Raw genomic sequence first — 13,762 nt, forward strand, 5'->3', positions numbered from 1 at the left:
AGAACCTCTGCGGTTTAATTTATAATTTCTTCAATCTTTATACTCCACACCAAACAGATATTCAGCAATTTTTTTTTATAAATAAATAAATATACTACAATACACTCATCGTCATCTAGCCCGAAAGTAAGCGTAGCTTGTGTTCTGGGTACTAAGATGACTGATGAATATTTTTAATGAATAATATACCTACATAAATACTTATACTAATACAGATAAACACCTAGACACTGAAAAACATTCATTTTCATCACACAAGCCTTTTTGCAGTTGTAGGAATCGAACCCACGGCCTTGGACTCGACAGGGACGCTGCCCAATGCGCCAATCGGCCGTCCACAGCAATATACTCTCTACGCAGGTTTCGCTGGGATGTTGACTTAACAATGAATAATAGTTAAGATAATTAATAATAAGACTTAACTTAATTGTAGTGAGTATATCAAAATAAGCTTAGGTTATTTTCATAATGTATCAAGGAATTCCCCAAAGTAACGCGTACTTCTATCCAATACTCAGTTTCAGGGTTTTAGTTTCCCACTACTGGGCCCCCATTGTGACCCCTATCACATCTGCTCATCCTAGAGATGACTTTTTAAACTCTTTTTACGACCTCCCCGGCGCACCGGTGAGTAATGTGGGATTAAGTGGGAGGTCCCGGGTTTTTAGTCTGATCTGGTCTGGTGGCTAGGTACCACCCTATAGAAGACGTGCCGTCGCGATCCAGTGCGATGTCGCGTACAGACCGATTAGTGGTACGGGTTTAAGAGAACTCCCACGCTCTTAACAGGTTAACCCGTTAACATCTTAGACTGCATCTTCACTTATAGTGACTTGTAGTAAATAAAAATAGATTATTATATACTAGTTGCTAAGTTTAAGGGGAAATGGACATATAATTGGTAAATTTCGAACATGGCATGTCTTTTTAGCCATATCTTACTGCAGAGACAAATTTAACAAAAGACGAACTCTTATCCATTGATAACCTTTTCCAAAGAGCGTTTATACAGAACGTGGCATTGTGACACCATGACATCACGCTAACAACGTTCAGGGTTGTCTGAAGAATCTAAATCTGTCTGAGTAACCGATGACCTTCTGACCTTGAAAATTGTATATACATATAACTGAAACGTCAGTTGAAATTTATAACCAACATCATCATCGCATTGACCTATTACCGGCTCACTACATGGCACGGGTTTTCTCCCACAATGAGAATTGCTTAAGGTCCACCACGCTGGCCCAATGCGGATTGGTGGACTCCACACACCTTTTGAGAATTTTATGAAAAGCTCTCAGGCATGTAAGTTTCCTCATGATGTTTTCCTTCACCGTTGAAGCTAGTGATATTTTAATTGCTAAAAACGCACATAACTTAGAAAAGTTCTTGGTGCGTGCTGGGATTCGAACTCGGCCCCTCGAAAGTGATGTCTAAGTCCTGCCCACTGGTATTACTTTCCCAATACTGGGCCCTATAACTGGAGTTCCTTCACGGCAAGCGTGCACTAACCTAGACCTCATCATTGCTTTCTAACAGGCATGACTGTCGTAAAGCGCTGGCCGATCGTTAATAAAAAAACTACACCGGCAACCACACCCTTTAGACCGGAACAAAGCACCGCATCCTTTCTAGTGGCACGACAACTTTTCTATTGGCACGACACAACATAGACTTAAGACTATTAATCATTAAGTATTAAATTATAAGTTACTCCGTATGTAAGTCTGTTTGTGTTGTTTTGGTAAATAAACATATTCTATTCTATTCTATTCTACATTCGTTTTAAACATAAACGTTTGCCAGCCCTAGGTCACCTGTCCATCAATCCTCGCGCTCCTGACGTCATCAACCAAGCCGCCTGCAAATATTTATTAAGATGTCTATTGAATTTGTTGAGACATATCTGTAACATTTGTATGCATTGAATCGGTACATCCGAATCTTGTGACTGATTATCTTACAGCAGAAGCCTGAGATTCCAGTTTATAAGCAATTTAAATATGCGTGCGTTTTAAGCAATTAAAATATCACTTGCATCAACGGTGATGTAAAACATCGTCAGGAAACCTACCTACCTGAGAGTACTCCATAATGTTCTCAAAGGTGTGTGAAGGCTATGAAGCGATAAGGCCGCCAAATTGTATTCGTTGTTTTGCTATACTTTTCTTTTTTCAATATACTTTTTGTGGTGTGCAATAAAAGTATATTCATTCATCCATTCAAGTCCACCAATCCGCGCTGGGCCAGCGTGGTGGACTACTGCCTTAACCCCTGCTCATTGTAGGAGGAGACCCGTGCTCTGTAGTGGGCCGGTAATGGTTTGATATGATGATTATTATGATGAAAAAATACAGAGTTCGTTAGAGACTTACTTTCTCGGATCGCTCGACGTGGCCATCTGATGTTTGATCAGCGAGCGAATGACAGTCAACAGCCGTGTCCTGTCTGCGGGGGAGCGACAGCTGCCGTACAACCCGGCGACCAGTGACGCCGGCAGGCTGGGAGGCATGTGGTCTTCGCCTAGCATTAGACACAGCGCCATGAGGTGGGGGGTGTCGCGGAGCCATCCTAGCAGATCACCCAGTGCTTGCACCTCCTAAAAGTAATATACCTTGATTCAAACTAATATTCTTAATAAGAAAGTGTAATAGTGACAGTGTGAAGCGGTGATATTGGTAAGGAGCTGGAATTCACTTACGGGGGCCGAGTTCGAATCCCAGCACGCACCTCTAACTTTTTTAAGTTATAAAATATCACTTGCTTTAACGGTGAAGGATAACATTGTGAGGAAACCACCTGCATGCCTGAGAGTTCTACATAATGTTCTCAAAGATACGTGGAGTCAGTGCCGTGCATAGAGGGTATGGACAGGGTATGCAGATAATAAAAAACTAAGAAAACCTCCAGTATGAGTTATAAATACTTGAGGGTAGGCTGTTTATAACTCTTACAATGCCTATCCTTAAGTTTTTTATAACTCTTACTGGAGATTTTCTTCATTTTATATCAACTGCATAACCTCTATGCACGCCACTGCGTGGAGTCCACCAATCCGCACTGGGTCAGCGTTGTGGACTGTGGACTCCTTCTCATTGCCGGAGGGGACCTGTGCTCTGTAGTGGCCCTTCAGCCCGGATCACAACTATGCTGCTAGGCGTAAGAAATCAGCATGGCTACTGAAGACCCTAGAAGAGCTCTGGTACAAAAATTTCTACTAGGTTCTACTAAAATCCTTCTTCTTCTTCTTCTTCTGCTTGCGGCTCAGGTTCGTCTGATCCCTGGTGTCACGTCGACCGACTACGATCTATTGTGACGCCGCTGTCTAGATCTCCCAGCAAGCGTTGGTCGCCTTCAGGAAAAGCAGCACTTTCCTTGCTGGAAGAGATTTAGCATCCACTGGTTGCATTATGTGTTTCCCCAAAAGAGTGCTGCGTTTATGCATCAGCGCGGGGCAGGAACAGATCAAATGCAGCGGCGTCTCCGCAGCCTCCTTACAGAGTCTACATAGATCTGTATCCTGCAGCTTTAGGTTGAACATGTGTCTATTAAGTCCACAGTGCCCCGTAAGCGCTCGCACTAGTATGCATAGGTTTTTTCTGTTGAGTGCTAATGCCTCAGAGGCGGCCCTTTTGTTAAATGGTTTTATTAGCGCTCGAGAATGGTTCATTCCTTGGAGTTGCCTCCAGCGAATAAGTGTGTGGTAATTACAATAGGTTTGAAGGGTGAGTTGCGCCAAGCTTTTGGGTATTCCGCATACCGGCTCAGGGCCAATCTGCTTCTCCAAAGCGCCTGACTTTGCAAGCTCATCGGCCATTTCGTTACCGATGATCCCCTTATGGCCAGGAACCCAGCGTAGAATGACCCTGTTTATTAGCGCCAGAGTATTCAGTAATTGTCTGCAGTTTTCTACCAGTTTTGAGTTTAGAACCTCAGAAGATAGAGCAGAAAGTGCAGCCTGACTATCCGAATGGATATAAATAGTTTTGTTTTTGTAGTTCTTTAGCAGACAGGTTTCCGCACATTCAATTATTGCGAAGACCTCTGCTTGGAATATGGAGGCGTAGACACCCAGGTTACGTTGGAGCCCTAACCTGGTGGTCTCCTCAAATATTCCACATCCTACGTTACTACCCGACTTGGAGCCATCTGTGTACCACTTAAGGCTCCCCGGTTTCCAGGTGATCCGGTTTTCAAGCCAGTCAATACGGTTTGGAATTTCCACAGTATATTGCCTGAGGAAATTAAGTTTTGGAGTTGTTGAGTCTGTTGGCATCCCCAAAACAGGTATCTCAAGAACTGAGTTATGAAGATGCCTCAGTTCTCGTGAGATCCAGTTTACCACACCCTGGCTTGCTAGCCTGTACATGCAAGCCTTCGCCTCCTTCCTAACATGTAGATGAAGAGGAGGGAGATTCAGCAAAGCATCCAGAGCAGCCCCAGGGGTGGTGCTCATCGCTCCTGTTATGAGTAAGCAGGCTGAGCGTTGTAGACTGCTTAGCTTGTTCTGGGTTCTTACCTGCATCGTATTACTACTCCAAACCACGGATGCGTAAGACACAATAGGTCTCACAATGGCTGTGTAGAGCCAGAAGGTTATCTTGGGTTTCATACCCCATCTGTTCCCCGCCAGCCGACCGCAGATCCCCAGTGCAGATTTTGCTTTTTTAAGTACGCCATCTATGTGGGAGTCTACTACATAGATGTACTACTAAAATCCTTAATACAAACTAATATTTTACATAATAAAGTGTTTTAGTGTCATCCCCATACAAACTAGAGATGCAACAATATATGTTAAATTTTTCTACACACAACAAACAAAAAGGTTTATGTACGAAAACGGGTTTAGAAATATATTGCTGGCACTTAATAAACAAATCATCATTTCCTATGCATAGCTTAAAGGCTGATCCAATATTGACAAAATTTTGTAAAGACAACAGAGAAAGGTTACATCTTAGACATAATTTTTATACCATTGGGAATTTTATATGAACTGAAAAAGTTGTTACTTTTATATCAGTATAAGAACTGATATAACCAGGGTATACGGGATATACTGACAAACAGACAAGACAACGAAGTGATTCCATTCTGCTTTTCCATAAGTAATAAAGTAGTGAACTCCAAAAACAATCAAAATCTCATATTAGGCAATTCATAAATAAAGGGTTTCATTTATTTCGAGTAGGTAGGGTAATATAAGCACTTTTAAAATGTCAAGACTGTTTTGTAGTGACTACTGACAAGAAACTCAGCAATGCTTCAAATAACATAGTAAATGTATTATTTGAAAGTTTGTTTAAATTAAATTATCAAATAGCAGTTGTATTGTTACTATGAAACAAAAGTGGGTGGATATTTAGGTCACAAAAGAATGGTTGTGACTAACAACTGATTACAATCTTTACGTACAATTAAATCATAAATATGTTAATTGAATGTCATTAATTTAAAATTAATTATTTTTTTGTCCAGTGGGAGACACTACCCTATGGACAAAAATGTGTGGCCAAGCAATGAAGTGTTCCTGTAATATGTCACGTAGATACTGATTTGGGGAATAACAGCTTAGCTTGCTAGCATCATCACTTTTTGACATAGCCCCTAGCGCAGCAGGTAGCGTTGTGGATTTAAGAGGGAGGTACCAGGTTTGTTTCCAAACATGGGCAATTTGGGAATTTATAATTTCAGAACTTATCTGGTCTGGTCTGGTCTGGTGGTAGGCTTCGACCATGGCTAGTTACTACCTTAAAAACAAAGATGTGCAGCTAAGCAATTCAGCATGCTTACTAGCTTGGAAACTGATTAGAGACTTGGACTGACGGAAAACCATTACTATTATAGAATACATCATTAAGTGAGATTGCAGTCAAGGGCTAACTTGTTGTGGCATAAAAAGGTGAAAACCTTACAAATAGGTGAGATTGCTGTGGTGGGTACTTGTAGTAGACAAAAAAATAATCACAAAGGCCCACTTCATTTGTACATTTTACAACTCTACCACCAGTTCAAACATCAATTTACCTTACACATTATCTTCTTAAAAAGAATTCTTAACCTCACAAGATATATCTATATTACTCATGATGACAGTAACAATTATTAATTATTCATTATCCTATCATTTTTAAAAAACTTTGGCAACATCAAAGTATAAAATGACTACATGCCAGAGATTTATTTGAACTCGGTCCGAGTTCAAATAAATCTCTCACTCCTCTGCTGGGTTAGTATTGCTATCAGGACATGATGTGCTCTCTGTCTGAGGCAATTGAGAAAACAACAATAATTATTAACTTTAAACAGAATACCTAAACCTAAAATAAAATTGATCGCCTACCTTGTACTGCAACACCTTGTGAGCATCAATAAAAGTGGTGCCTTCTAGAAGACTAACACGTTGACAAGCTACAACAGACTCTGCCTCACATCTTGAAGTGATAAGATTTGTGAGATTCTGTCTCTGTAGAGAACATATCCACGCAGTTTGTAACAGTTCCAGAACACTCTTCTCCACTTCCTCATTGAGATTCTGTAGCAACTGCCTTTCGGAGTTTATGAAGATTTTCTCCCTTCTCAACAGATTTGCTAACTCCGCGATATTCATACAGCCGTCTGACGTAGGCTGCATCATCCTGCCTTATTACACTGATCAGCACTATATTTTGTTCATAGTTAGATTATATTTTCATCTCATCACAGGAAATATTATCACTACTAATTGATTAGAAAACTGAAATCACAGGAGAGTTTCAATACATGGCGCAGCTCAAATCAAAACCATTTTCAAATGTTCTAGAGGGTATGTTACTATTTAAATAACACGAACAAACAACTAAACGCAGTTTATTTAGTGGACAATACAATAAAAGATGCAAAATGAATCGAGATTCTATGTTGAATGAAAGCTATTTTCGTTCATAAATAACAACAATAGTAAATGTCAAATGCAAAAAACTGTAAAGGGGCAGAAATTAAAATTAAATTATTTATCATTTTTCTCACCAATAATTTGACTTTAATGGAAGAAAAAATTGATAAAATTTAAACTCAATGATTTTACATTTTCGGTTTATGAACGAAATACAATTAATAGAAAAGAAACTATGACAACGATCAATGAGAATACAAACAATACATGAAGTTTCCAGATTGTTAAAAAAATCAGGTAGTTAGTTAGTTACTGTTCATAGCTTATTTTTTAAAAGTCGGATAAAGTACTTTTAAAATAAAGTCAATCGATAACTGCCTCTCAAATTATCAATTTAAAATATACAAGATTGGTTGACGTTGAATATTACTAGTTTAACATTGAACAAAGTTTTATTTGACTTATGTGTCGTTAAAGTTACGATTTTGGAATGATGATAACTTTTAGGCATCGTTTTTAAATGTTATAAGTATATAAGTTGACATGAACTTTATGTTTATATACTCTTTGCCTACGTCCTATCGATATCCTCTAGCGAGAGTTTTGCTTGGTGGTTATGTTCTGTCATCTGTGGGCCTACCCTAGTTTGACGGAGAAAAGAAATCTTTGGACTGCAGCTTTGACTTTACTAATTTTTGTGTAAATAATTAAAATAAATGTTTAGAAATAGATGTTTAAATGTGACTAGTGGACGATTATAGTAACTATAATGTCAGAGAGTTCAATTGAGGGAAAGCTGAGAGGTTTGCAAGAGCGTTTAAAAAATGAAATGTGTAATCGAGAGGGTGCTTTCCACAATCAAGGTGGACTTGGGGCTTCCAGGTCTGGGAGTAGTCGGAGGCCTAGACCCCGTAAGTAACATAACTGACATATAATCTATTATAAACTAGCATCTTACTCTCATTTTATGTGTTTCCTGAGGCTAGTTACCTTTGCCATAACAATTTGTTTTCCTTGCACTTAAGTTCAATAATCACTTTGTAGTAAGGTTATCGATAGATACAACAGCTCTTAATATTAAAAGAAAAGGATTATAATTAACATTTAACTCTCTGAAATCCGTTTATTTTTTATATATTTACGACAAACGACAGTTCCAAATTAGTACAATAACACTAACATCTTATTAATAGGAGTAGATTAGATGCAATCTATAATACTACTAGACAAAACACAAGATTATAACCTCTCATCCCGGTAGACTTAATTACAAGTAATAGGATTTGGTGTATTGAAGAAAAGTTGTTTGAAACAATAAAACATGTTATACTTCCTATGATAGTTAACTTTATTATGTACCTTCATTGAACATTTACTTGAATTGAAGTCATGAAGATTTGATTTTTTTTCGATGAATTCTATATAACAAATATCTATGGCAACACACATAGGCAGCATAAAATTTGAATATACTTCCATAATCATCCATAATCTATGAATAAAGATGTAAGACAGGAGAAACACCATCTCCAAAGCTCTTCTGGTAAACACTTCATCGTCATCTGCCTTAAAATAAATGGTTGCTGCCTTAATCACTTGATCTACATGATCTATTGACAAAACTGTTGCACCTAAATAAAATTCACAGATACTTGAAAGTAAAAGGTCAGTAAAGTCTAACCAAACTAGTTAGACTTTAATGACTTGATGTAAATGAAAGTAAAAAAATTGAGAGATCAGCTCATAGTATTCTTTCTAATTTTCTAATTCCTGCTGAATAAGGATGCCTGAAATACTCCTTGCTAAGTACACTTTCTACTGACAGCCTGTAACAACCTGTAACAACCTGCAAAAGTTTATTTAGCTTTTTAATTATTATCCTGAACACATACAAAGTTTTCAGCTACATATTACTTGAGTACCAATCTCATCATTGCTTTCCATTAAGCACAACAGTAGTCATGCCTGTTTGTTGTTTATGTGCTACATACAAGACTTGGCCATGGTGTGCAGCTCTCAGTCTTGTTACCAAACATAGGATACTTTTTACCTCCAATTTTCTTTAATGGAAACACAAGTTAATCTAGTAGTTTTATAGGTAATTTTATAGTTATGCTATTAATGCCTAAATTTTTCTGTAAATTGCTTTGTTAGTTAATCAGCAATAGTTACAACAAAGTAAAAGTGCTTTTTCTTCCATTTTGCAGCCCCAATGTTTTCTACAAGAGACATACCAGCTTTTCCACCAAGATCTCCACAGGCTGTTGATACTGAGTATAGAATGCGGGAGGTCTACAAGGTATGTTTAAAAATGTGGCACATTATGTAAGGAAATTTGGACTTGATATATAAATAAGCTTTACAATCACCAGTAGTTCAATATTTTGGAATGACAGTTGACGAATTCCACTCTGGTGTTGCTAAAAACACAAGCTGGATGATGATATTAAATTAAAAAATCCTACTTCATTGACCCTTTCTATAACAATTCAAGTAATTAACTTAGGATGACATATTGTATAACAGTTTGAGTCAAGCTAATAATTCGTACATATAATCTTACAAGAACTAAGGTACTTTATTTATGAGTCAGTTGATTCTGAGGCTTTGGACTAAATGTATGTGGACATATTTTGTGATCCAGGTGAGTGGCAAACTGAATGTGGATGGAACAGAATACAAATCTCACATAGATGACCTGCAGCAGCTGGGTGAGCTGGGCAGCGGGACCTGTGGCCATGTTGTCAAAATGCTGCACAGGCCTTCTGGAGCTGTTATAGCTGTTAAGGTTTTTATATTTCTCTTTTTGCTTCAACAAAAGAAAACAATAAGAAAGCTGGATTACAGATAAACTGATAACCATGCTGATAACAGGATTGTCTATTGCTGTACAGAATTGAATGGAGTTAACTATATTATAAAAGAATTATATTAAAAGCTGCCCAAGATAGAAAAGCGTGGAGATATGGATGTGGCTTTCACCCATCCTACGGGATCCATCTGACATAAGAACTAGCATACTAACACTAACTTAAGAATTTATTGAAAATAACAATAACCAAGAACTAACACAAGTAGTTTGCAAGGATTGAAGTTTTTTTGTAAATTTAGACGCAATAAATAAACCTTTATTAAAACAAAAAAAAAAACTATGTAATATAGGGTGTGCATATTAACCCAATAGTCATATATTTCTGAATTGAACATATAGATAAGAATGCCCTTGGAATAACGTGAATGTCAAACCGTTATCCATACTAATATTATAAATACGAAAGTATTTGTTTGTTGGTCCTTAATTACGCCCTATCAAAGTCAAAGTCAAATAATTCTTTATTGTAATAGGCACATACGAGTATATTGCACTTTTGATGTGTACATTATATGTAAAAATATAACATGAGTTGATGGCGATAACTAAATTCGTCAAAAGCTACAAGGGTTCCAAACGCGCCCTGGTCTAAGAGAAGCCCACAACAAGCTTAGCCGGTTGTTTTTTTTTTTGTTATCACCATCTAACATTGTAACTTAAAACTATTAAAGAAGCAACCTGGTTAGAGCAATAATTTACACCCAAGCATTGTTATCGTTGACATAGTCCTTAATACTATAATAGGACTTTTCTATAAGCTTACGTTTTAACCCTAACTTTTTCAGTGACATCTCCAAGTCATCAACTGGTAGTTTATTGTAAAATTGTATACAATTTCCTTTAAATGAATTACTTATTTTATGTAGTCGAGTATATTGCATTATCTAAGCAAACAGACTTGATTTTTGGCATTTAGTTAATTGAAAGGACAGAGAGTAACATATATAGGCTATACTTTTGGTCCGGGGAAAACATAAAATTCTCAAGTGTTAATATTTCTGCACGTTCTAACAAAGCAACCAAACAATTTATTCACCACGAACGCAGTTTTAAGAGTCGTTTTTTTTTTTAAACTTGAATCGTCTTCCATAGCAAATGCGCCGTTCGGGAAACTCTGAAGAAACAAAACGCATCCTGATGGACCTCGATGTGGTTGTCCGATCGCACGACTGCCCCTACATAGTGCGTTGCCTGGGCTGCTTCGTGACGGACGCGGACGTGTGGATATGCATGGAGCTCATGGCTTCGTGTTTTGACAAGCTGCTGAAAAGGCTCGGCGAGCCCATACCAGAGGTTATACTGGGGAAAGTTACTGTGGCGGTAAGTATGCTGAGTTTTAGTTTTTTCAGCAGAAAACACTACAGTGAAAAACCCTCACACCACCACAGTATAAAGGAGTGATTCAGTAGTTTGACGCCTTTGATCTCGTGGAAAATGCCGATTCTCGTTCTCACACTGTCAAGAGACTATCTAAGTTCTTTACTGGAAAAAGTACGCAATTTTAGCTTCTGGGAAAAGTAAACAATTTTATCATCTCCCACAGCTTTAATAATAATAATAATTGTTGACATTATTCCACATGACGTTAATCTGGTGGAAGCTGAAAAGGAAAAAGTATCTAAATACTTGGACCTTGCTCACGAGATTACCGCCATGTGGAATGTCGAGTCGACCGTTATTGTTCCGATCGTCGTTTCAGTCAATGGTCTTCTCGCGAAAAGCTTCGACCAACATCTTAGGAAGCTTTTGCTTGGTTGTTGGATCAAGGGTCGGATACAGAAGGCAGTAGTCCTTGAAACGGCGCGTATTGTGAGGAGGTTCCTCACTCTGGAGCCCTAAACATCGGTTGCTTGGGCATTCAAAAGCCCCGCAAGCGGAGGGTGGATGTTTTTTATATAATTTTTTTTTCATAAATTTTTACTCCGTAAAAATAAAATAATAAATTTAATTAAAGACCTAGTATACATAAAATTCACATAATATATAAATTATAAAAACATTTTATCAATTCTCCGAGCATTGGAAAATAAGTGGAAATAATATCCAAATATTAAAAGGGGGTAAACTTTTTCTATTCCATGTCGTCGTGCTTTGGTATGTGGACAATTTAATTTTATCCCTTGTCAGAGGTTATAATTTTTGTCTCATGCCCATGCTAGCCATGCCGAGGCTATACTGGGTACAGTTACTTTATCGAGTTTTATTATAATCTCACCTTTTAGAGACACAATATGTGTTTAATACGCTTGTTTAGATGTTGCCTTTTCACTCTTATTTTAAAGTTACCCAAAATCTTGAAAAGACATAAATTCAAATTCAAATTCAAAATTTCTTTATTCATGTAGGCCTATCACAGGCACTTATGAAGCGTTCATACATAATTGTTTACATAATTGTTTACATAATTGTAACGGGATGGTGATAACTTCGTTCGCCAACTTAAATCTAAAGCTACGAGGGTTCCAAACGCGCCCTGGTCTAAGAAGAGCCCACAACAAACTTAGCCGGGTAAATTTATTTTTTTGTTATCACCATCTTCCAGTAAATTTAAATTAAGCTATGAAGCTAGAGCAATTCACACCCAAGCTTTTTTATCGTTTAAATAATCCTTAATGTTATAATAGGATTTTTCTGTAAGCTTACGTTTTATATAAACTTTGAACTTATTGAGAGACAACTCAAAGATTTCATTTGGTAATTTGTTATAAAATAATATACAATTGCCCTTGAATGAATTTGCAATTTTTTGTAGCCTAGTAAACTGCACAACGAGTTTATTTTTGCTTCTAATATTAATATTGTTACAGTGCATTTTCTTTTTAAATTTTGATATATTTTTATGGACATATAAATTAAATTAAATAACATCATGAAATACAAAATGGCGTTGTGAATCTTAGTCATGTTCCTACTATGGAGGTCAATTTTTTTATTTTTTATTATCGCTTTCTTTTTTAAGTCTCTTTCCATGTTCGTAGAATGCGTTTTGTTCGGGAGGTATAGTTGAACGTTCGTGCGTGTTGATTTGTAGTGCTTCGAGAAAATCTTGGTAAAATAGCCCAGTAGCCATATCTGTATGATTGAACAGCCTTTAAGCCTTCTTAGTTGAAGAGCGTATTTAGACGAGCTCGTCCATGCGAAGTACTTCCATCATTATTTCTGACGCTAAGCAGATTTTATTTCATCAAAAGTACAATTTATTTCTTAAATTACCCTGGACCCTGGACTGGACCTTGGGATATCCTTGTTTGGGGGTCAGTGTCTTCCCATATGTGCATCGAAATTAGATAATTATCGAGATAAAACAGAGAGAATACATACTCGTATTTAGAAGATTACATTATTGACTTTCCATTTATTATGAGTAAAAGTGTTTTTTGATGTGTGTGTGTGTGTGTGTGTGTGTGTGTGTGTGTGTGTGTGTGTGTATGCGTCCGTGCGTGCAAGCGTGTGTGTGTGTGTGTGCGCGCGCATGCGAGCGTGTGTGTGTATGTGTGAGTGTGTGTATGTGTGTCTACCATATTTATTTATTCAAATTAATTTTCAGTATATATACATATATATATAGTAAATGTTCAGTAGTATGACTTAGTTGACGAAAAAAAACCTGGCATAGAATACTGCTCAAAAATAGCCAAACGAAATCATAGTTTAGTTCGCTAGTTTGAATGCTGACAGATTAAGAACAGAATAGAATTTTTCACTGTTTACACATAGAAAGGCAGTTGGCAATGCCTAGGAAAGCATTTAAAACATTATACCCACAGCCGGGCGTACAATTATAGTATTAAAAAAATAGGTATAAAAATAGGACATAAACAGCCGGATGGCGCAATGGGCAGCGACCCTGCTGTCTGTTGTGCCGTGGGTTCGATTCCCACAACTGGAAAATGTGTGTGTGACGTACATGAATGTTTTTCAGTGTATGGGTGTTTTATGTTTTATTATTCATACAAAAATATTCATCAGTCATCTTAGTACCCAACACACAACCTACCCTTACTTTGGGA

General features: G+C 37.4%; 2 protein-coding genes across 4 annotated transcripts in view; one reads left to right on the forward strand and one right to left on the reverse strand.

Moving 5' to 3' along the window:
• Positions 1-6,893, reverse strand: part of LOC120637688 (receptor-mediated endocytosis protein 6 homolog) — a 51,582-nt gene extending 44,689 nt beyond the window's left edge. For both annotated transcript variants that reach the window (XM_039909637.1, XM_039909636.1), the window contains exons 1-2: positions 6,350-6,893; positions 2,379-2,602 (exon numbers count right to left, since the gene is read on the reverse strand). In XM_039909637.1, the coding sequence (XP_039765571.1) occupies positions 2,379-2,602; positions 6,350-6,643 (518 nt within the window). In that variant the 5' untranslated portion in view covers positions 6,644-6,893. The remainder of the gene's footprint in view (positions 1-2,378; positions 2,603-6,349) is intronic.
• Positions 6,894-7,548: 655 nt separating this feature from the next.
• Positions 7,549-13,762, forward strand: part of LOC120637858 (dual specificity mitogen-activated protein kinase kinase 7-like) — a 33,745-nt gene continuing 27,531 nt past the window's right edge. For both annotated transcript variants that reach the window (XM_039909896.1, XM_039909897.1), the window contains exons 1-4: positions 7,549-7,791; positions 9,088-9,179; positions 9,525-9,668; positions 10,845-11,072. In XM_039909896.1, coding sequence (XP_039765830.1) covers positions 7,650-7,791; positions 9,088-9,179; positions 9,525-9,668; positions 10,845-11,072 — 606 coding nt within the window. In that variant the 5' untranslated portion in view covers positions 7,549-7,649. The remainder of the gene's footprint in view (positions 7,792-9,087; positions 9,180-9,524; positions 9,669-10,844; positions 11,073-13,762) is intronic.

Source organism: Pararge aegeria, chromosome 4 (genome assembly GCF_905163445.1).
Source record: "Pararge aegeria chromosome 4, ilParAegt1.1, whole genome shotgun sequence".
NCBI classification, from domain to species: Eukaryota; Metazoa; Arthropoda; class Insecta; order Lepidoptera; family Nymphalidae; genus Pararge; species Pararge aegeria.